The 15,948-nt window shown below is 65.0% G+C and overlaps 2 protein-coding genes across 2 annotated transcripts in view; both read right to left on the reverse strand.

Annotated features, from left to right (window-relative positions):
- Positions 1-15,948, reverse strand: part of LOC139129915 (acetylcholinesterase-like) — a 43,285-nt gene that overhangs the window by 5,657 nt on the left and 21,680 nt on the right. The window lies entirely within an intron of this gene.
- Positions 11,440-14,658, reverse strand: LOC139130252 (carboxylesterase 1E-like). The gene is made up of 4 exons (XM_070696003.1): positions 13,818-14,658; positions 13,249-13,402; positions 12,834-12,911; positions 11,440-11,561 (listed from the first exon to the last, which is right to left on the reverse strand). The coding sequence occupies exons 1-4, from the start codon at positions 14,163-14,165 to the stop codon at positions 11,440-11,442; spliced, it is 702 nt and encodes a 233-aa protein (XP_070552104.1). The 5' UTR covers positions 14,166-14,658.

Below are 15,948 nucleotides of genomic sequence, written 5' to 3' on the forward strand. Positions count from 1 at the left end.
GCAGGCAGGCAGGCAGGCAGGCAGGCAGGCAGGCAGGCAGGCAGGCAGGCAGGCAGGCAGGCAGGCAGGCAGGCAGGCAGGCAGGCAGGCAGGCAGGCAGGCAGGCAGGCAGGCAGGCAGGCAGGCAGGCAGGCAGGCAGGCAGGCAGGCAGGCAGGCAGGCAGGCAGGCAGGCAGGCAGGCAGGCAGGCAGGCAGGCAGGCAGGCAGGCAGGCAGGCAGGCAGGCAGGCAGGCAGGCAGGCAGGCAGGCAGGCAGGCAGGCAGGCAGGCAGGCAGGCAGGCAGGCAGGCAGGCAGGCAGGCAGGCAGGCAGGCAGGCAGGCAGGCAGGCAGGCAGGCAGGCAGGCAGGCAGGCAGGCAGGCAGGCAGGCAGGCAGGCAGGCAGGCAGGCAGGCAGCAGGCAGGCAGGCAGGCAGGCAGCAGGCAGGCAGGCAGGCAGGCAGGCAGGCAGGCAGGCAGGCAGGCAGGCAGGCAGGCAGGCAGGCAGGCAGGCAGGCAGGCAGGCAGGCAGGCAGGCAGGCAGGCAGGCAGGCAGGCAGGCAGGCAGGCAGGCAGGCAGGCAGGCAGGCAGGCAGGCAGGCAGGCAGGCAGGCAGGCAGGCAGGCAGGCAGGCAGGCAGGCAGGCAGGCAGGCAGGCAGGCAGGCAGGCAGGCAGGCAGGCAGGCAGGCAGGCAGGCAGGCAGGCAGGCAGGCAGGCAGGCAGGCAGGCAGGCAGGCAGGCAGGCAGGCAGGCAGGCAGGCAGGCAGGCAGGCAGGCAGGCAGGCAGGCAGGCAGGCAGGCAGGCAGGCAGGCAGGCAGGCAGGCAGGCAGGCAGGCAGGCAGGCAGGCAGGCAGGCAGGCAGGCAGGCAGGCAGGCAGGCAGGCAGGCAGGCAGGCAGGCAGGCAGGCAGGCAGGCAGGCAGGCAGGCAGGCAGGCAGGCAGGCAGGCAGGCAGGCAGGCAGGCAGGCAGGCAGGCAGGCAGGCAGGCAGGCAGGCAGGCAGGCAGGCAGGCAGGCAGGCAGGCAGGCAGGCAGGCAGGCAGGCAGGCAGGCAGGCAGGCAGGCAGGCAGGCAGGCAGGCAGGCAGGCAGGCAGGCAGGCAGGCAGGCAGGCAGGCAGGCAGGCAGGCAGGCAGGCAGGCAGGCAGGCAGGCAGGCAGGCAGGCAGGCAGGCAGGCAGGCAGGCAGGCAGGCAGGCAGGCAGGCAGGCAGGCAGGCAGGCAGGCAGGCAGGCAGCAGCAGGCAGGCAGGCAGGCAGCAGGCAGGCAGGCAGGCAGGCAGGCAGGCAGGCAGGCAGGCAGGCAGGCAGGCAGGCAGGCAGGCAGGCAGGCAGGCAGGCAGGCAGGCAGGCAGGCAGGCAGGCAGGCAGGCAGGCAGGCAGGCAGGCAGGCAGGCAGGCAGGCAGGCAGGCAGGCAGGCAGGCAGGCAGGCAGGCAGGCAGGCAGGCAGGCGGCAGGCAGGCAGGCAGGCAGGCAGGCAGGCAGGCAGGCAGGCAGGCAGGCAGGCAGGCAGGCAGGCAGGCAGGCAGGCAGGCAGGCAGGCAGGCAGCAGGCAGGCAGGCAGGCAGGCAGGCAGGCAGGCAGGCAGGCAGGCAGGCAGGCAGGCAGGCAGGCAGCAGGCAGGCAGGCAGGCAGGCAGGCAGGCAGGCAGGCAGGCAGGCAGGCAGGCAGGCAGGCAGGCAGGCAGGCAGGCAGGCAGGCAGGCAGGCAGGCAGGCAGGCAGGCAGGCAGGCAGGCAGGCAGGCAGGCAGGCAGGCAGGCAGGCAGGCAGGCAGGCAGGCAGGCAGGCAGGCAGCAGGCAGGCAGGCAGGCAGGCAGGCAGGCAGGCAGGCAGGCAGGCAGGCAGGCAGGCAGGCAGGCAGGCAGGCAGGCAGGCAGGCAGGCAGGCAGGCAGGCAGGCAGGCAGGCAGGCAGGCAGGCAGGCAGGCAGGCAGGCAGGCAGGCAGGCAGGCAGGCAGGCAGGCAGGCAGGCAGGCAGGCAGGCAGGCAGGCAGGCAGGCAGGCAGGCAGGCAGGCAGGCAGGCAGGCAGGCAGGCAGGCAGGCAGGCAGGCAGGCAGGCAGGCAGGCAGGCAGGCAGGCAGGCAGGCAGGCAGGCAGGCAGGCAGGCAGGCAGGCAGGCAGGCAGGCAGGCAGGCAGGCAGGCAGGCAGGCAGGCAGGCAGGCAGGCAGGCAGGCAGGCAGGCAGGCAGGCAGGCAGGCAGGCAGGCAGGCAGGCAGGCAGGCAGGCAGGCAGGCAGGCAGGCAGGCAGGCAGGCAGGCAGGCAGGCAGGCAGGCAGGCAGGCAGGCAGGCAGGCAGGCAGGCAGGCAGGCAGGCAGGCAGGCAGGCAGGCAGGCAGGCAGGCAGGCAGGCAGGCAGGCAGGCAGGCAGGCAGGCAGGCAGGCAGGCAGGCAGGCAGGCAGGCAGGCAGGCAGGCAGGCAGGCAGGCAGGCAGGCAGGCAGGCAGGCAGGCAGGCAGGCAGGCAGGCAGGCAGGCAGAGCAGGCAGGCAGGCAGGCAGGCAGGCAGGCAGGCAGGCAGGCAGGCAGGCAGGCAGGCAGGCAGGCAGGCAGGCAGGCAGGCAGGCAGGCAGGCAGGCAGGCAGGCAGGCAGGCAGGCAGGCAGGCAGGCAGGCAGGCAGGCAGGCAGGCAGGCAGGCAGGCAGGGCAGGCAGGCAGGCAGGCAGGCAGGCAGGCAGGCAGGCAGGCAGGCAGGCAGGCAGGCAGGCAGGCAGGCAGGCAGGCAGGCAGGCAGGCAGGCAGGCAGGCAGGCAGGCAGGCAGGCAGGCAGGCAGGCAGGCAGGCAGGCAGGCAGGCAGGCAGGCAGGCAGGCAGGCAGGCAGGCAGGCAGGCAGGCAGGCAGGCAGGCAGGCAGGCAGGCAGGCAGGCAGGCAGGCAGGCAGGCAGGCAGGCAGGCAGGCAGGCAGGCAGGCAGGCAGGCAGGCAGGCAGGCAGGCAGGCAGGCAGGCAGGCAGGCAGGCAGGCAGGCAGGCAGGCAGGCAGGCAGGCAGGCAGGCAGGCAGGCAGGCAGGCAGGCAGGCAGGCAGGCAGGCAGGCAGGCAGGCAGGCAGGCAGGCAGGCAGGCAGGCAGGCAGGCAGGCAGGCAGGCAGGCAGGCAGGCAGGCAGGCAGGCAGGCAGGCAGGCAGGCAGGCAGGCAGGCAGGCAGGCAGGCAGGCAGGCAGGCAGGCAGGCAGGCAGCAGGCAGGCAGGCAGGCAGGCAGGCAGGCAGGCAGGCAGGCAGGCAGGCAGGCAGGCAGGCAGGCAGGCAGGCAGGCAGGCAGGCAGGCAGGCAGGCAGGCAGGCAGGCAGGCAGGCAGGCAGGCAGGCAGGCAGGCAGGCAGGCAGGCAGGCAGGCAGGCAGGCAGGCAGGCAGGCAGGCAGGCAGGCAGGCAGGCAGGCAGGCAGGCAGGCAGGCAGGCAGGCAGGCAGGCAGGCAGGCAGGCAGGCAGGCAGGCAGGCAGGCAGGCAGGCAGGCAGGCAGGCAGGCAGGCAGGCAGGCAGGCAGGCAGGCAGGCAGGCAGGCAGGCAGGCAGGCAGGCAGGCAGGCAGGCAGGCAGGCAGGCAGGCAGGCAGGCAGGCAGGCAGGCAGGCAGGCAGGCAGGCAGGCAGGCAGGCAGGCAGGCAGGCAGGCAGGCAGGCAGGCAGGCAGGCAGGCAGGCAGGCAGGCAGGCAGGCAGGCAGGCAGGCAGGCAGGCAGGCAGGCAGGCAGGCAGGCAGGCAGGCAGGCAGGCAGGCAGGCAGGCAGGCAGGCAGGCGCAGGCAGGCAGGCAGGCAGGCAGGCAGGCAGGCAGGCAGGCAGGCAGGCAGGCAGGCAGGCAGGCAGGCAGGCAGGCAGGCAGGCAGGCAGGCAGGCAGGCAGGCAGGCAGGCAGGCAGGCAGGCAGGCAGGCAGGCAGGCAGGCAGGCAGGCAGGCAGGCAGGCAGGCAGGCAGGCAGGCAGGCAGGCAGGCAGGCAGGCAGGCAGGCAGGCAGGCAGGCAGGCAGGCAGGCAGGCAGGCAGGCAGGCAGGCAGGCAGGCAGGCAGGCAGGCAGGCAGGCAGGCAGGCAGGCAGGCAGGCAGGCAGGCAGGCAGGCAGGCAGGCAGGCAGGCAGGCAGGCAGGCAGGCAGGCAGGCAGGCAGGCAGGCAGGCAGGCAGGCAGGCAGGCAGAGCAGGCAGGCAGGCAGGCAGGCAGGCAGGCAGGCAGGCAGGCAGGCAGGCAGGCAGGCAGGCAGGCAGGCAGGCAGGCAGGCAGGCAGGCAGGCAGGCAGGCAGGCAGGCAAGGCAGGCAGGCAGGCAGGCAGGCAGGCAGGCAGGCAGGCAGGCAGGCAGGCAGGCAGGCAGGCAGGCAGGCAGGCAGGCAGGCAGGCAGGCAGGCAGGCAGGCAGGCAGGCAGGCAGGCAGGCAGGCAGGCAGGCAGGCAGGCAGGCAGGCAGGCAGGCAGGCAGGCAGGCAGGCAGGCAGGCAGGCAGGCAGGCAGGCAGGCAGGCAGGCAGGCAGGCAGGCAGGCAGGCAGGCAGCAGGCAGGCAGGCAGGCAGGCAGGCAGGCAGGCAGGCAGGCAGGCAGGCAGGCAGGCAGGCAGGCAGGCAGGCAGGCAGGCAGGCAGGCAGGCAGGCAGGCAGGCAGGCAGGCAGGCAGGCAGGCAGGCAGGCAGGCAGGCAGGCAGGCAGGCAGGCAGGCAGGCAGGCAGGCAGGCAGGCAGGCAGGCAGGCAGGCAGGCAGGCAGGCAGGCAGGCAGGCAGGCAGGCAGGCAGGCAGGCAGGCAGGCAGGCAGGCAGGCAGGCAGGCAGGCAGGCAGGCAGGCAGGCAGGCAGGCAGGCAGCAGCAGGCAGGCAGGCAGGCAGGCAGGCAGGCAGGCAGGCAGGCAGGCAGGCAGGCAGGCAGGCAGGCAGGCAGGCAGGCAGGCAGGCAGGCAGGCAGGCAGGCAGGCAGGCAGGCAGGCAGGCAGGCAGGCAGGCAGGCAGGCAGGCAGGCAGGCAGGCAGGCAGGCAGGCAGGCAGGCAGGCAGGCAGGCAGGCAGGCAGGCAGGCAGGCAGGCAGGCAGGCAGGCAGGCAGGCAGGCAGGCAGGCAGGCAGGCAGGCAGGCAGGCAGGCAGGCAGGCAGGCAGGCAGGCAGGCAGGCAGGCAGGCAGGCAGGCAGGCAGGCAGGCAGGCAGGCAGGCAGGCAGGCAGGCAGGCAGGCAGGCAGGCAGGCAGGCAGGCAGGCAGGCAGGCAGGCAGGCAGGCAGGCAGGCAGGCAGGCAGGCAGGCAGGCAGGCAGGCAGGCAGGCAGGCAGGCAGGCAGGCAGGCAGGCAGGCAGGCAGGCAGGCAGGCAGGCAGGCAGGCAGGCAGGCAGGCAGGCAGGCAGGCAGGCAGGCAGGCAGGCAGGCAGGCAGGCAGGCAGGCAGGCAGGCAGGCAGGCAGGCAGGCAGGCAGGCAGGCAGGCAGGCAGGCAGGCAGGCAGGCAGGCAGGCAGGCAGGCAGGCAGGCAGGCAGGCAGGCAGGCAGGCAGGCAGGCAGGCAGGCAGGCAGGCAGGCAGGCAGGCAGGCAGGCAGGCAGGCAGGCAGCAGGCAGGCAGGCAGGCAGGCAGGCAGGCAGGCAGGCAGGCAGGCAGGCAGGCAGGCAGGCAGGCAGGCAGGCAGGCAGGCAGGCAGGCAGGCAGGCAGGCAGGCAGGCAGGCAGGCAGGCAGGCAGGCAGGCAGGCAGGCAGGCAGGCAGGCAGGCAGGCAGGCAGGCAGGCAGGCAGGCAGGCAGGCAGGCAGGCAGGCAGGCAGGCAGGCAGGCAGGCAGGCAGGCAGGCAGGCAGGCAGGCAGGCAGGCAGGCAGGCAGGCAGGCAGGCAGGCAGGCAGGCAGGCAGGCAGGCAGGCAGGCAGGCAGGCAGGCAGGCAGGCAGGCAGGCAGGCAGGCAGGCAGGCAGGCAGGCAGGCAGGCAGGCAGGCAGGCAGGCAGGCAGGCAGGCAGGCAGGCAGGCAGGCAGGCAGGCAGGCAGGCAGGCAGGCAGGCAGGCAGGCAGCAGCAGGCAGGCAGGCAGGCAGGCAGGCAGGCAGGCAGGCAGGCAGGCAGGCAGGCAGGCAGGCAGGCAGGCAGGCAGGCAGGCAGGCAGGCAGGCAGGCAGGCAGGCAGGCAGGCAGGCAGGCAGGCAGGCAGGCAGGCAGGCAGGCAGGCAGGCAGGCAGGCAGGCAGGCAGGCAGGCAGGCAGGCAGGCAGGCAGGCAGGCAGGCAGGCAGGCAGGCAGGCAGGCAGGCAGGCAGGCAGGCAGGCAGGCAGGCAGGCAGGCAGGCAGGCAGGCAGGCAGGCAGGCAGGCAGGCAGGCAGGCAGGCAGGCAGGCAGGCAGGCAGGCAGGCAGGCAGGCAGGCAGGCAGGCAGGCAGGCAGGCAGGCAGGCAGGCAGGCAGGCAGGCAGGCAGGCAGGCAGGCAGGCAGGCAGGCAGGCAGGCAGGCAGGCAGGCAGGCAGGCAGGCAGGCAGGCAGGCAGGCAGGCAGGCAGGCAGGCAGGCAGGCAGGCAGGCAGGCAGGCAGGCAGGCAGGCAGGCAGGCAGGCAGGCAGGCAGGCAGGCAGGCAGGCAGGCAGCAGGCAGGCAGGCAGGCAGGCAGGCAGGCAGGCAGGCAGGCAGGCAGGCAGGCAGGCAGGCAGGCAGGCAGGCAGGCAGGCAGGCAGGCAGGCAGGCAGGCAGGCAGGCAGGCAGGCAGGCAGGCAGGCAGGCAGGCAGGCAGGCAGGCAGGCAGGCAGGCAGGCAGGCAGGCAGGCAGGCAGGCAGGCAGGCAGGCAGGCAGGCAGGCAGGCAGGCAGGCAGCAGGCAGGCAGGCAGGCAGGCAGGCAGGCAGGCAGGCAGGCAGGCAGGCAGGCAGGCAGGCAGGCAGGCAGGCAGGCAGGCAGGCAGGCAGGCAGGCAGGCAGGCAGGCAGGCAGGCAGGCAGGCAGCAGGCAGGCAGGCAGGCAGGCAGGCAGGCAGGCAGGCAGGCAGGCAGGCAGGCAGGCAGGCAGGCAGGCAGGCAGGCAGGCAGGCAGGCAGGCAGGCAGGCAGGCAGGCAGGCAGGCAGGCAGGCAGGCAGGCAGGCAGGCAGGCAGGCAGGCAGGCAGGCAGGCAGGCAGGCAGGCAGGCAGGCAGGCAGGCAGGCAGGCAGGCAGGCAGGCAGGCAGGCAGGCAGGCAGGCAGGCAGGCAGGCAGGCAGGCAGGCAGGCAGGCAGCAGGCAGGCAGGCAGGCAGGCAGGCAGGCAGGCAGGCAGGCAGGCAGGCAGGCAGGCAGGCAGGCAGGCAGCAGCAGGCAGGCAGGCAGGCAGGCAGGCAGGCAGGCAGGCAGGCAGGCAGGCAGGCAGGCAGGCAGGCAGGCAGGCAGGCAGGCAGGCAGGCAGGCAGGCAGGCAGGCAGGCAGGCAGGCAGGCAGGCAGGCAGGCAGGCAGGCAGGCAGGCAGGCAGGCAGGCAGGCAGGCAGGCAGGCAGGCAGGCAGGCAGGCAGGCAGGCAGGCAGGCAGGCAGGCAGGCAGGCAGGCAAGGCAGGCAGGCAGGCAGGCAGGCAGGCAGGCAGGCAGGCAGGCAGGCAGGCAGGCAGGCAGGCAGGCAGGCAGGCAGGCAGGCAGGCAGGCAGGCAGGCAGGCAGGCAGGCAGGCAGGCAGGCAGGCAGGCAGGCAGGCAGGCAGGCAGGCAGGCAGGCAGGCAGGCAGGCAGGCAGGCAGGCAGGCAGGCAGGCAGGCAGGCAGGCAGGCAGGCAGGCAGGCAGGCAGGCAGGCAGGCAGGCAGGCAGGCAGGCAGGCAGGCAGGCAGGCAGGCAGGCAGGCAGGCAGGCAGGCAGGCAGGCAGGCAGGCAGGCAGGCAGGCAGGCAGGCAGGCAGGCAGGCAGGCAGGCAGGCAGGCAGGCAGGCAGGCAGGCAGGCAGGCAGGCAGGCAGGCAGGCAGGCAGGCAGGCAGGCAGGCAGGCAGGCAGGCAGGCAGGCAGGCAGGCAGGCAGGCAGGCAGGCAGGCAGGCAGGCAGGCAGGCAGGCAGGCAGGCAGGCAGGCAGGCAGGCAGGCAGGCAGGCAGGCAGGCAGGCAGGCAGGCAGGCAGGCAGGCAGGCAGGCAGGCAGGCAGGCAGGCAGGCAGGCAGGCAGGCAGGCAGGCAGGCAGGCAGGCAGGCAGGCAGGCAGGCAGCAGCAGGCAGGCAGGCAGGCAGGCAGGCAGGCAGGCAGGCAGGCAGGCAGGCAGGCAGGCAGGCAGGCAGGCAGGCAGGCAGGCAGGCAGGCAGGCAGGCAGGCAGGCAGGCAGGCAGGCAGGCAGGCAGGCAGGCAGGCAGGCAGGCAGGCAGGCAGGCAGGCAGGCAGGCAGGCAGGCAGGCAGGCAGGCAGGCAGGCAGGCAGGCAGGCAGGCAGGCAGGCAGGCAGGCAGGCAGGCAGGCAGGCAGGCAGGCAGGCAGGCAGGCAGGCAGGCAGGCAGGCAGGCAGGCAGGCAGGCAGGCAGGCAGGCAGGCAGGCAGGCAGGCAGGCAGGCAGGCAGGCAGGCAGGCAGGCAGGCAGGCAGGCAGGCAGGCAGGCAGGCAGGCAGGCAGGCAGGCAGGCAGGCAGGCAGGCAGGCAGGCAGGCAGGCAGGCAGGCAGGCAGGCAGGCAGGCAGGCAGGCAGGCAGGCAGGCAGGCAGGCAGGCAGGCAGGCAGGCAGGCAGGCAGGCAGGCAGGCAGGCAGGCAGGCAGGCAGGCAGGCAGGCAGGCAGGCAGGCAGGCAGGCAGGCAGGCAGGCAGGCAGGCAGGCAGGCAGGCAGGCAGGCAGGCAGGCAGGCAGGCAGGCAGGCAGGCAGGCAGGCAGGCAGGCAGGCAGGCAGGCAGGCAGGCAGGCAGGCAGGCAGGCAGGCAGGCAGGCAGGCAGGCAGGCAGGCAGGCAGGCAGGCAGGCAGGCAGGCAGGCAGGCAGGCAGGCAGGCGGCAGGCAGGCAGGCAGGCAGGCAGGCAGGCAGGCAGGCAGGCAGGCAGGCAGGCAGGCAGGCAGGCAGGCAGGCAGGCAGGCAGGCAGGCAGGCAGGCAGGCAGGCAGGCAGGCAGGCAGCAGGCAGGCAGGCAGGCAGGCAGGCAGGCAGGCAGGCAGGCAGGCAGGCAGGCAGGCAGGCAGGCAGGCAGGCAGGCAGGCAGGCAGGCAGGCAGGCAGGCAGGCAGGCAGGCAGGCAGGCAGGCAGGCAGGCAGGCAGGCAGGCAGGCAGGCAGGCAGGCAGGCAGGCAGGCAGGCAGGCAGGCAGGCAGGCAGGCAGGCAGGCAGGCAGGCAGGCAGGCAGGCAGGCAGGCAGGCAGGCAGGCAGGCAGGCAGGCAGGCAGGCAGGCAGGCAGGCAGGCAGGCAGGCAGGCAGGCAGGCAGGCAGGCAGGCAGGCAGGCAGGCAGGCAGGCAGGCAGGCAGGCAGGCAGGCAGGCAGGCAGGCAGGCAGGCAGGCAGGCAGGCAGGCAGGCAGGCAGGCAGGCAGGCAGGCAGGCAGGCAGGCAGGCAGGCAGGCAGGCAGGCAGGCAGGCAGGCAGGCAGGCAGGCAGGCAGGCAGGCAGGCAGGCAGGCAGGCAGGCAGGCAGGCAGGCAGGCAGGCAGGCAGGCAGGCAGCGGCAGGCAGGCAGGCAGGCAGGCAGGCAGGCAGGCAGGCAGGCAGGCAGGCAGGCAGGCAGGCAGGCAGGCAGGCAGGCAGGCAGGCAGGCAGGCAGGCAGGCAGGCAGGCAGGCAGGCAGGCAGGCAGGCAGGCAGGCAGGCAGGCAGGCAGGCAGGCAGGCAGGCAGGCAGGCAGGCAGGCAGGCAGGCAGGCAGGCAGGCAGGCAGGCAGGCAGGCAGGCAGGCAGGCAGGCAGGGCAGGCAGGCAGGCAGGCAGGCAGGCAGGCAGGCAGGCAGGCAGGCAGGCAGGCAGGCAGGCAGGCAGGCAGGCAGGCAGGCAGGCAGGCAGGCAGGCAGGCAGGCAGGCAGGCAGGCAGGCAGGCAGGCAGGCAGGCAGGCAGGCAGGCAGGCAGGCAGGCAGGCAGGCAGGCAGGCAGGCAGGCAGGCAGGCAGGCAGGCAGGCAGGCAGGCAGGCAGGCAGGCAGGCAGGCAGGCAGGCAGGCAGGCAGGCAGGCAGGCAGGCAGGCAGGCAGGCAGGCAGGCAGGCAGGCAGGCAGGCAGGCAGGCAGGCAGGCAGGCAGGCAGGCAGGCAGGCAGGCAGGCAGGCAGGCAGGCAGGCAGGCAGGCAGGCAGGCAGGCAGGCAGGCAGGCAGGCAGGCAGGCAGGCAGGCAGGCAGGCAGGCAGGGCAGGCAGGCAGGCAGGCAGGCAGGCAGGCAGGCAGGCAGGCAGGCAGGCAGGCAGGCAGGCAGGCAGGCAGGCAGGCAGGCAGGCAGGCAGGCAGGCAGGCAGGCAGGCAGGCAGGCAGGCAGGCAGGCAGGCAGGCAGGCAGGCAGGCAGGCAGGCAGGCAGGCAGGCAGGCAGGCAGGCAGGCAGGCAGGCAGGCAGGCAGGCAGGCAGGCAGGCAGGCAGGCAGGCAGGCAGGCAGGCAGGCAGGCAGGCAGGCAGGCAGGCAGGCAGGCAGGCAGGCAGGCAGGCAGGCAGGCAGGCAGGCAGGCAGGCAGGCAGGCAGGCAGGCAGGCAGGCAGGCAGGCAGGCAGGCAGGCAGGCAGGCAGGCAGGCAGGCAGGCAGGCAGCAGGCAGGCAGGCAGGCAGGCAGGCAGGCAGGCAGGCAGGCAGGCAGGCAGGCAGGCAGGCAGGCAGGCAGGCAGGCAGGCAGGCAGGCAGGCAGGCAGGCAGGCAGGCAGGCAGGCAGGCAGGCAGGCAGGCAGGCAGGCAGGCAGGCAGGCAGGCAGGCAGGCAGGCAGGCAGGCAGGCAGGCAGGCAGGCAGGCAGGCAGGCAGGCAGGCAGGCAGGCAGGCAGGCAGGCAGGCAGGCAGGCAGGCAGGCAGGCAGGCAGGCAGGCAGGCAGGCAGGCAGGCAGGCAGGCAGGCAGGCAGGCAGGCAGGCAGGCAGGCAGGCAGGCAGGCAGGCAGGCAGGCAGGCAGGCAGGCAGGCAGGCAGGCAGGCAGGCAGGCAGGCAGGCAGGCAGGCAGGCAGGCAGGCAGGCAGGCAGGCAGGCAGGCAGGCAGGCAGGCAGGCAGGCAGGCAGGCAGGCAGGCAGGCAGGCAGGCAGGCAGGCAGGCAGGCAGGCAGGCAGGCAGGCAGGCAGGCAGGCAGGCAGGCAGGCAGGCAGGCAGGCAGGCAGGCAGGCAGGCAGGCAGGCAGGCAGGCAGGCAGGCAGGCAGGCAGGCAGGCAGGCAGGCAGGCAGGCAGGCAGGCAGGCAGGCAGGCAGGCAGGCAGGCAGGCAGGCAGGCAGGCAGGCAGGCAGGCAGGCAGGCAGGCAGGCAGGCAGGCAGGCAGGCAGGCAGGAGGCAGGCAGGCAGGCAGGCAGGCAGGCAGGCAGGCAGGCAGGCAGCAGGCAGGCAGGCATGCATGTATGTATGTATGTATGTATGTATGATGTATGTATGTATATCTAAAACTGACAATGTTTCATCATTTTGAAAGATAGAAAATGTAAAGCCCAAAGGCTAACGAAACCAAATCAATACTAACGATTTGCGCATTCGATGTATAACTTTACCTGCATAATTGCCCTGTGAAGAGCCCCTCCGACAGTGGAGAAAACAGCAAAAGATCCACGCTCATGGCCCACGCGCTTTCACCAAATATTGTCACTGAGTTTGCATCTCCCCCGAATGCTATCGTGATAATGATAAAGATAAACACTAGTATTGTGATGTAAACATTTTCATTTGTATGCATGACTTTGTTAAGTGAAAGGGTCCTACGACTGTTATGAATTTATCGAGGGGGAGATACTTGATTACTTTATTCGTTAAGAAATGAATTCATACATACGTTCGTTAATTAGTTAATGGATCAATTTCCTTATTTATTCATGTATTAATGTACTCATTAATTCATTAATTATATAAACTAATTCGTTTTTTCAGTATTTCATTAGTTCATTAATTGACTGTATTTATTGAATTTGCACTGTTTGTTTGTTTGTTTGTTTGTTTTGTTTGATTATCAGTAAACAGAGATGCCTCTATATACATATGATCTCGTCTTGAAGATTGATGTATACAGTCATGACTCAACTATACGGGGAACACATTATACAAAAACACCAATGCAAAACAATCGTTGTCGCTCTGTGTTCATGGCCCCTCTAAATCACAAATAAATCGTTAATTAATAAAAGCTGTCCTGTGACAAAATAGCGAGTTTTAATCGACAAACACTTGTCCTTACTTTTTGGGTAATAGTCGCGCCAGCGCGTTACTGACTCCGCATGCGCCCGTTCAATATACTATTCCAGTAACCGAAAGTGTACCCGACCAAATTTACGGGAGCCGCCATTTTTTAGAGCTTGTGAGGAACAAATACAACGTATGCAAAGTATTATATCTTAACAGGCTATTAGAAAAATATATCACTGTCATATTAAATCCCCTTCTCTTAATTGACACATCACGAAAGGTAGAACAGAGAGAGAAAATTGTTGTGCATATAAACGAGCTCGAATATAAAAAAAGGTTTTCTGTGTCAATAACGAGGTAATAAAATTGTTAGACGGGACGCTGGTCATCAGCTTGCATATGGAAGTTGTGCGGTAAAGTTGCTGTCGCAATAATAATGATGGCACAATACCTCCCTTATTAAGCACAATTGGTTGTTTACATTGTAAACATTGTCAACTAATGTCAAACTTTTTTTGACAGATTAAACAAAAAATCTATACCGACCCGGGTGTGACAAAGCGTGTGTTGTTTTCATCAGACTGTAAACTGGGTGTTTGAATTTACAGTTTACGCAATGTGTAGTGCTATACAGCAAGTGATCGACTGGGCATCTTCGGACGGAAATAAAATTTCTAATTTTAACCTCTGGTGCGACATCAAGGGCTAAGCCCTATATAATATAGTATACTGTTCAGTACATAGTTGATAATTTGCAAGTCGTACCTGCTATGTTGTCCTGTACCCATTGCAATGCTGCGATCTGGTCAAGCAGCGCGTAGTTACCAGTGACGTGCTCGTCACCTGCGGTATGATGATAATGTTGCCATGATAAAATAAATATCTGCTGACTATATATGCTTATCAAATCGTAGGCGTATGAAATAAATAACAATGGTCACATATATTAACGTGAGTCATCTGCAATAAATGGTGACTCAAACGAGTGACTAAACCTTGCAAATTCTTGCGTCAGTCAACTGCACTTGCATTAACAAACAAAAGCACAACTCATTGTTTATTGTTGTTTTCACGCTAGTGTCCCATCAATTCCACTCTCCTCCCTTGTGAACAGTAATTGCATTCGTTCAAGCTACCGAATATGCGCACCAGCGTGCGTAAGTTTGAAACTTTGACTCGCCTGTAAGAAAAAACCCAAGTGCACCCATCCTGTAATTGATGGTTACCACGATGACGTTCCCGATTGCTGACAACGGCAAACTGTCGTACAATGAACCAGACCCAACGAGGAATGCACCGCCGTGAATCCACACCATCACAGGCAGAGATTCGGACTAGGGAGAGAGGGATAGAGACAGAAATATAAAAGGAGAGAGACGTAAACAGACTGATAGACAGACAGACAGATAGACAGGTGCAAGCATGGGAAAAAGACAGACTTCAGTAGCAAGTAAAAGGCTTAAAGGTTATCTCCTTGCTAGAGAAAGGGTCAATGTACCATCAACGTACACGCCTAAGAAGGAAAATTTTCATGGTTAATTTTTATTAATTTATATGACCTAACGGCCTCTGTGTGCCATTCAAAGTAACTTTTGTACTTTGCAGTTCTTCTTTGCTACTTATGCCATACTTTAAACAATTAAGACTATGGTACTGTATCGTTGAATAGTGTTTTGTGCCATTCTTGTACATTTTCTACTGTTTGAAGGGTGATTTAGCTGAAGCTCAAAAATATAGTGAAGGCTTTACCTGTGTTTGCGGCGCGTAAACATTCAAAAATAAACAGTCCTCGCTCTGCGGTTCAGATTCAGGCAGCAAATTGTTCACCGGCTGAATGCAAGTGGGGCGAAACTCCGTAGCATTGTAAACGCCTTCCCAGGGAGTTTTACTCTGTGGCGGTTGAAATCTGAGCTCGCCTACCGGTGGCTCGGCATAAGGTATCCCTCTGAATATGTTGACCGTACGTTGAATTGCGACGTCAGGGTGGGTAAATTCAACAGTTGTGCCGGCTACCCTCCCCGAGCTGACCTCAACCACGGGGTCATCAGCGGCAACGCAGCCAAAAAACGCAAGGCCAATTATGATATAGATATGCATAATTTATCCTGCAAGTGGCGAACAGTGTCCTCACGATACGGACTCGGACACGGGTATGAGATGACAGTCGACAAAAGTCTGACAAAATATAGCCTATTTGCATATCAGTACATAAAATCTTGAAGTGTCGAATAGGACCATTCGCAGTGAATGGGACACACTGTAAACATATGACTGACTGTCCACAGGTCAGCAGTCGTTTATAGGGTGGGGCTCCAACTTGAGAACGATTCAGGTGACGTAAACATTATTTTTGCAGCCGAGAACTCACGTTGTTTCATTTAGCGAGAATGCTCAGATTGATTTATAAAGTCAACAAAGAATTAACCAAATCATTGGATTGTGTCCTGTAAAAATACAAACGGAAAGCAACTCTTTCAGTCAGTAATTTCTCTCCAAATCTACCTACCAGTCTTGCTTTTTGAGTGGTTTCATAACCAGTCGGTTTAATATGCATATCACTATTCCAGAATGGGATATTTAACGTGAAGATTTTGAATAATCTTTTGTTACCAAAGAAATTCTTTAACGCTCCATTTCTGATCAGAAGTCAATTTTGACCGAATGTTTATTTGAGTGTTTACAATCGCATTGTCAGGTGATACGACTGGCTGAAGGTTAACTTAAGGGTACGAAAAACCAAGAAGCCCATAGACCAATAAGGGTAAAGTATCTCAATCTATTTTGAAAATCGCCACGAAGCTGCACAGTCGATCTGTAAGCCTTGGATCGGAAACGTCAGGGTAACTGATAACTCAGTTGTTACATTATTGATAAATTAATCACACATATTTTACGTTTAACTGACTGTAGCATTAATTAGCACGGAGCTTAATGATGCATCCGGATGGGAAGATATCGAGGTGCTCGTGACCCAAAAACTTGCATCGGTCGTTTCCGGTACGTATACGCTCAGGTATAGGCAGTCTTCTTGATTTCAGCGATGGGTACCAACCAGAGGCACTTGACATGTCGCTTCGATCGGTACTGATTCACAGTAAAGAGAGAGAGAACCGATCGCGAAGCGACGTGTCAAATGCCTGCGGTTCCCAACGGATCGTAGGCTTGAATACAAGCTGATCCAAAGAAAGTAGTCTCCTCATCATATATACACCATGCATCCCATCGAACGTCGGTCTGGGGTGGTCGAAATCGCAGGTCACCAACCGGTGGTTTGGCGTACGGTACACCCCTGAATATGTTACTCTGCGCACGATGTCGACGTCCCTGTGCGAATATTCCACCGACTCGCTGAGCAGTTTCCCCGAAACGATTTCTATCGCCGGGTCTTCGGACACAACAAAACAAAGACATGCTAGAGACAAAGTAGCTTGTACCAACGGCGACATCAAACCGGCGTGACCTTTACCACTTATTTATAGTCTGCTTGCTTGGTTAACTGGATGAAGACTACTGACAGCGCGAGAGCGGTTAACTTTTGCTTGCCCTTCTTGGTGACCTAGTTAATAACCCGAACCCATTCGACGACAACAGCTACATATACTCCAGGCCGACAGTTAGACGTGGCGCAACTTCGAATGTGAATCTGTCCCTTGTCTAACAATATCCATTGTAATTTGTATTGGCAAGTAGTGACTTGATACTTTCAAGGTCTTTTAAAGTTCAAAATTAGTGCGCCCTCACCTACAGGACACAAAATCATCACTTCGCCAGAAATAACGCGTCTACCGCTTTAACGATTTTCTGCTTTAACTGTCGCTTTCCACCGTATACCTACATATATACATCCTACCTACCTACCTGCCTGACTGCCTACCTTCTT

This window comes from Ptychodera flava, chromosome 3 (genome assembly GCF_041260155.1).
Source record: "Ptychodera flava strain L36383 chromosome 3, AS_Pfla_20210202, whole genome shotgun sequence".
Lineage (NCBI taxonomy): Eukaryota > Metazoa > Hemichordata > Enteropneusta > Ptychoderidae > Ptychodera > Ptychodera flava.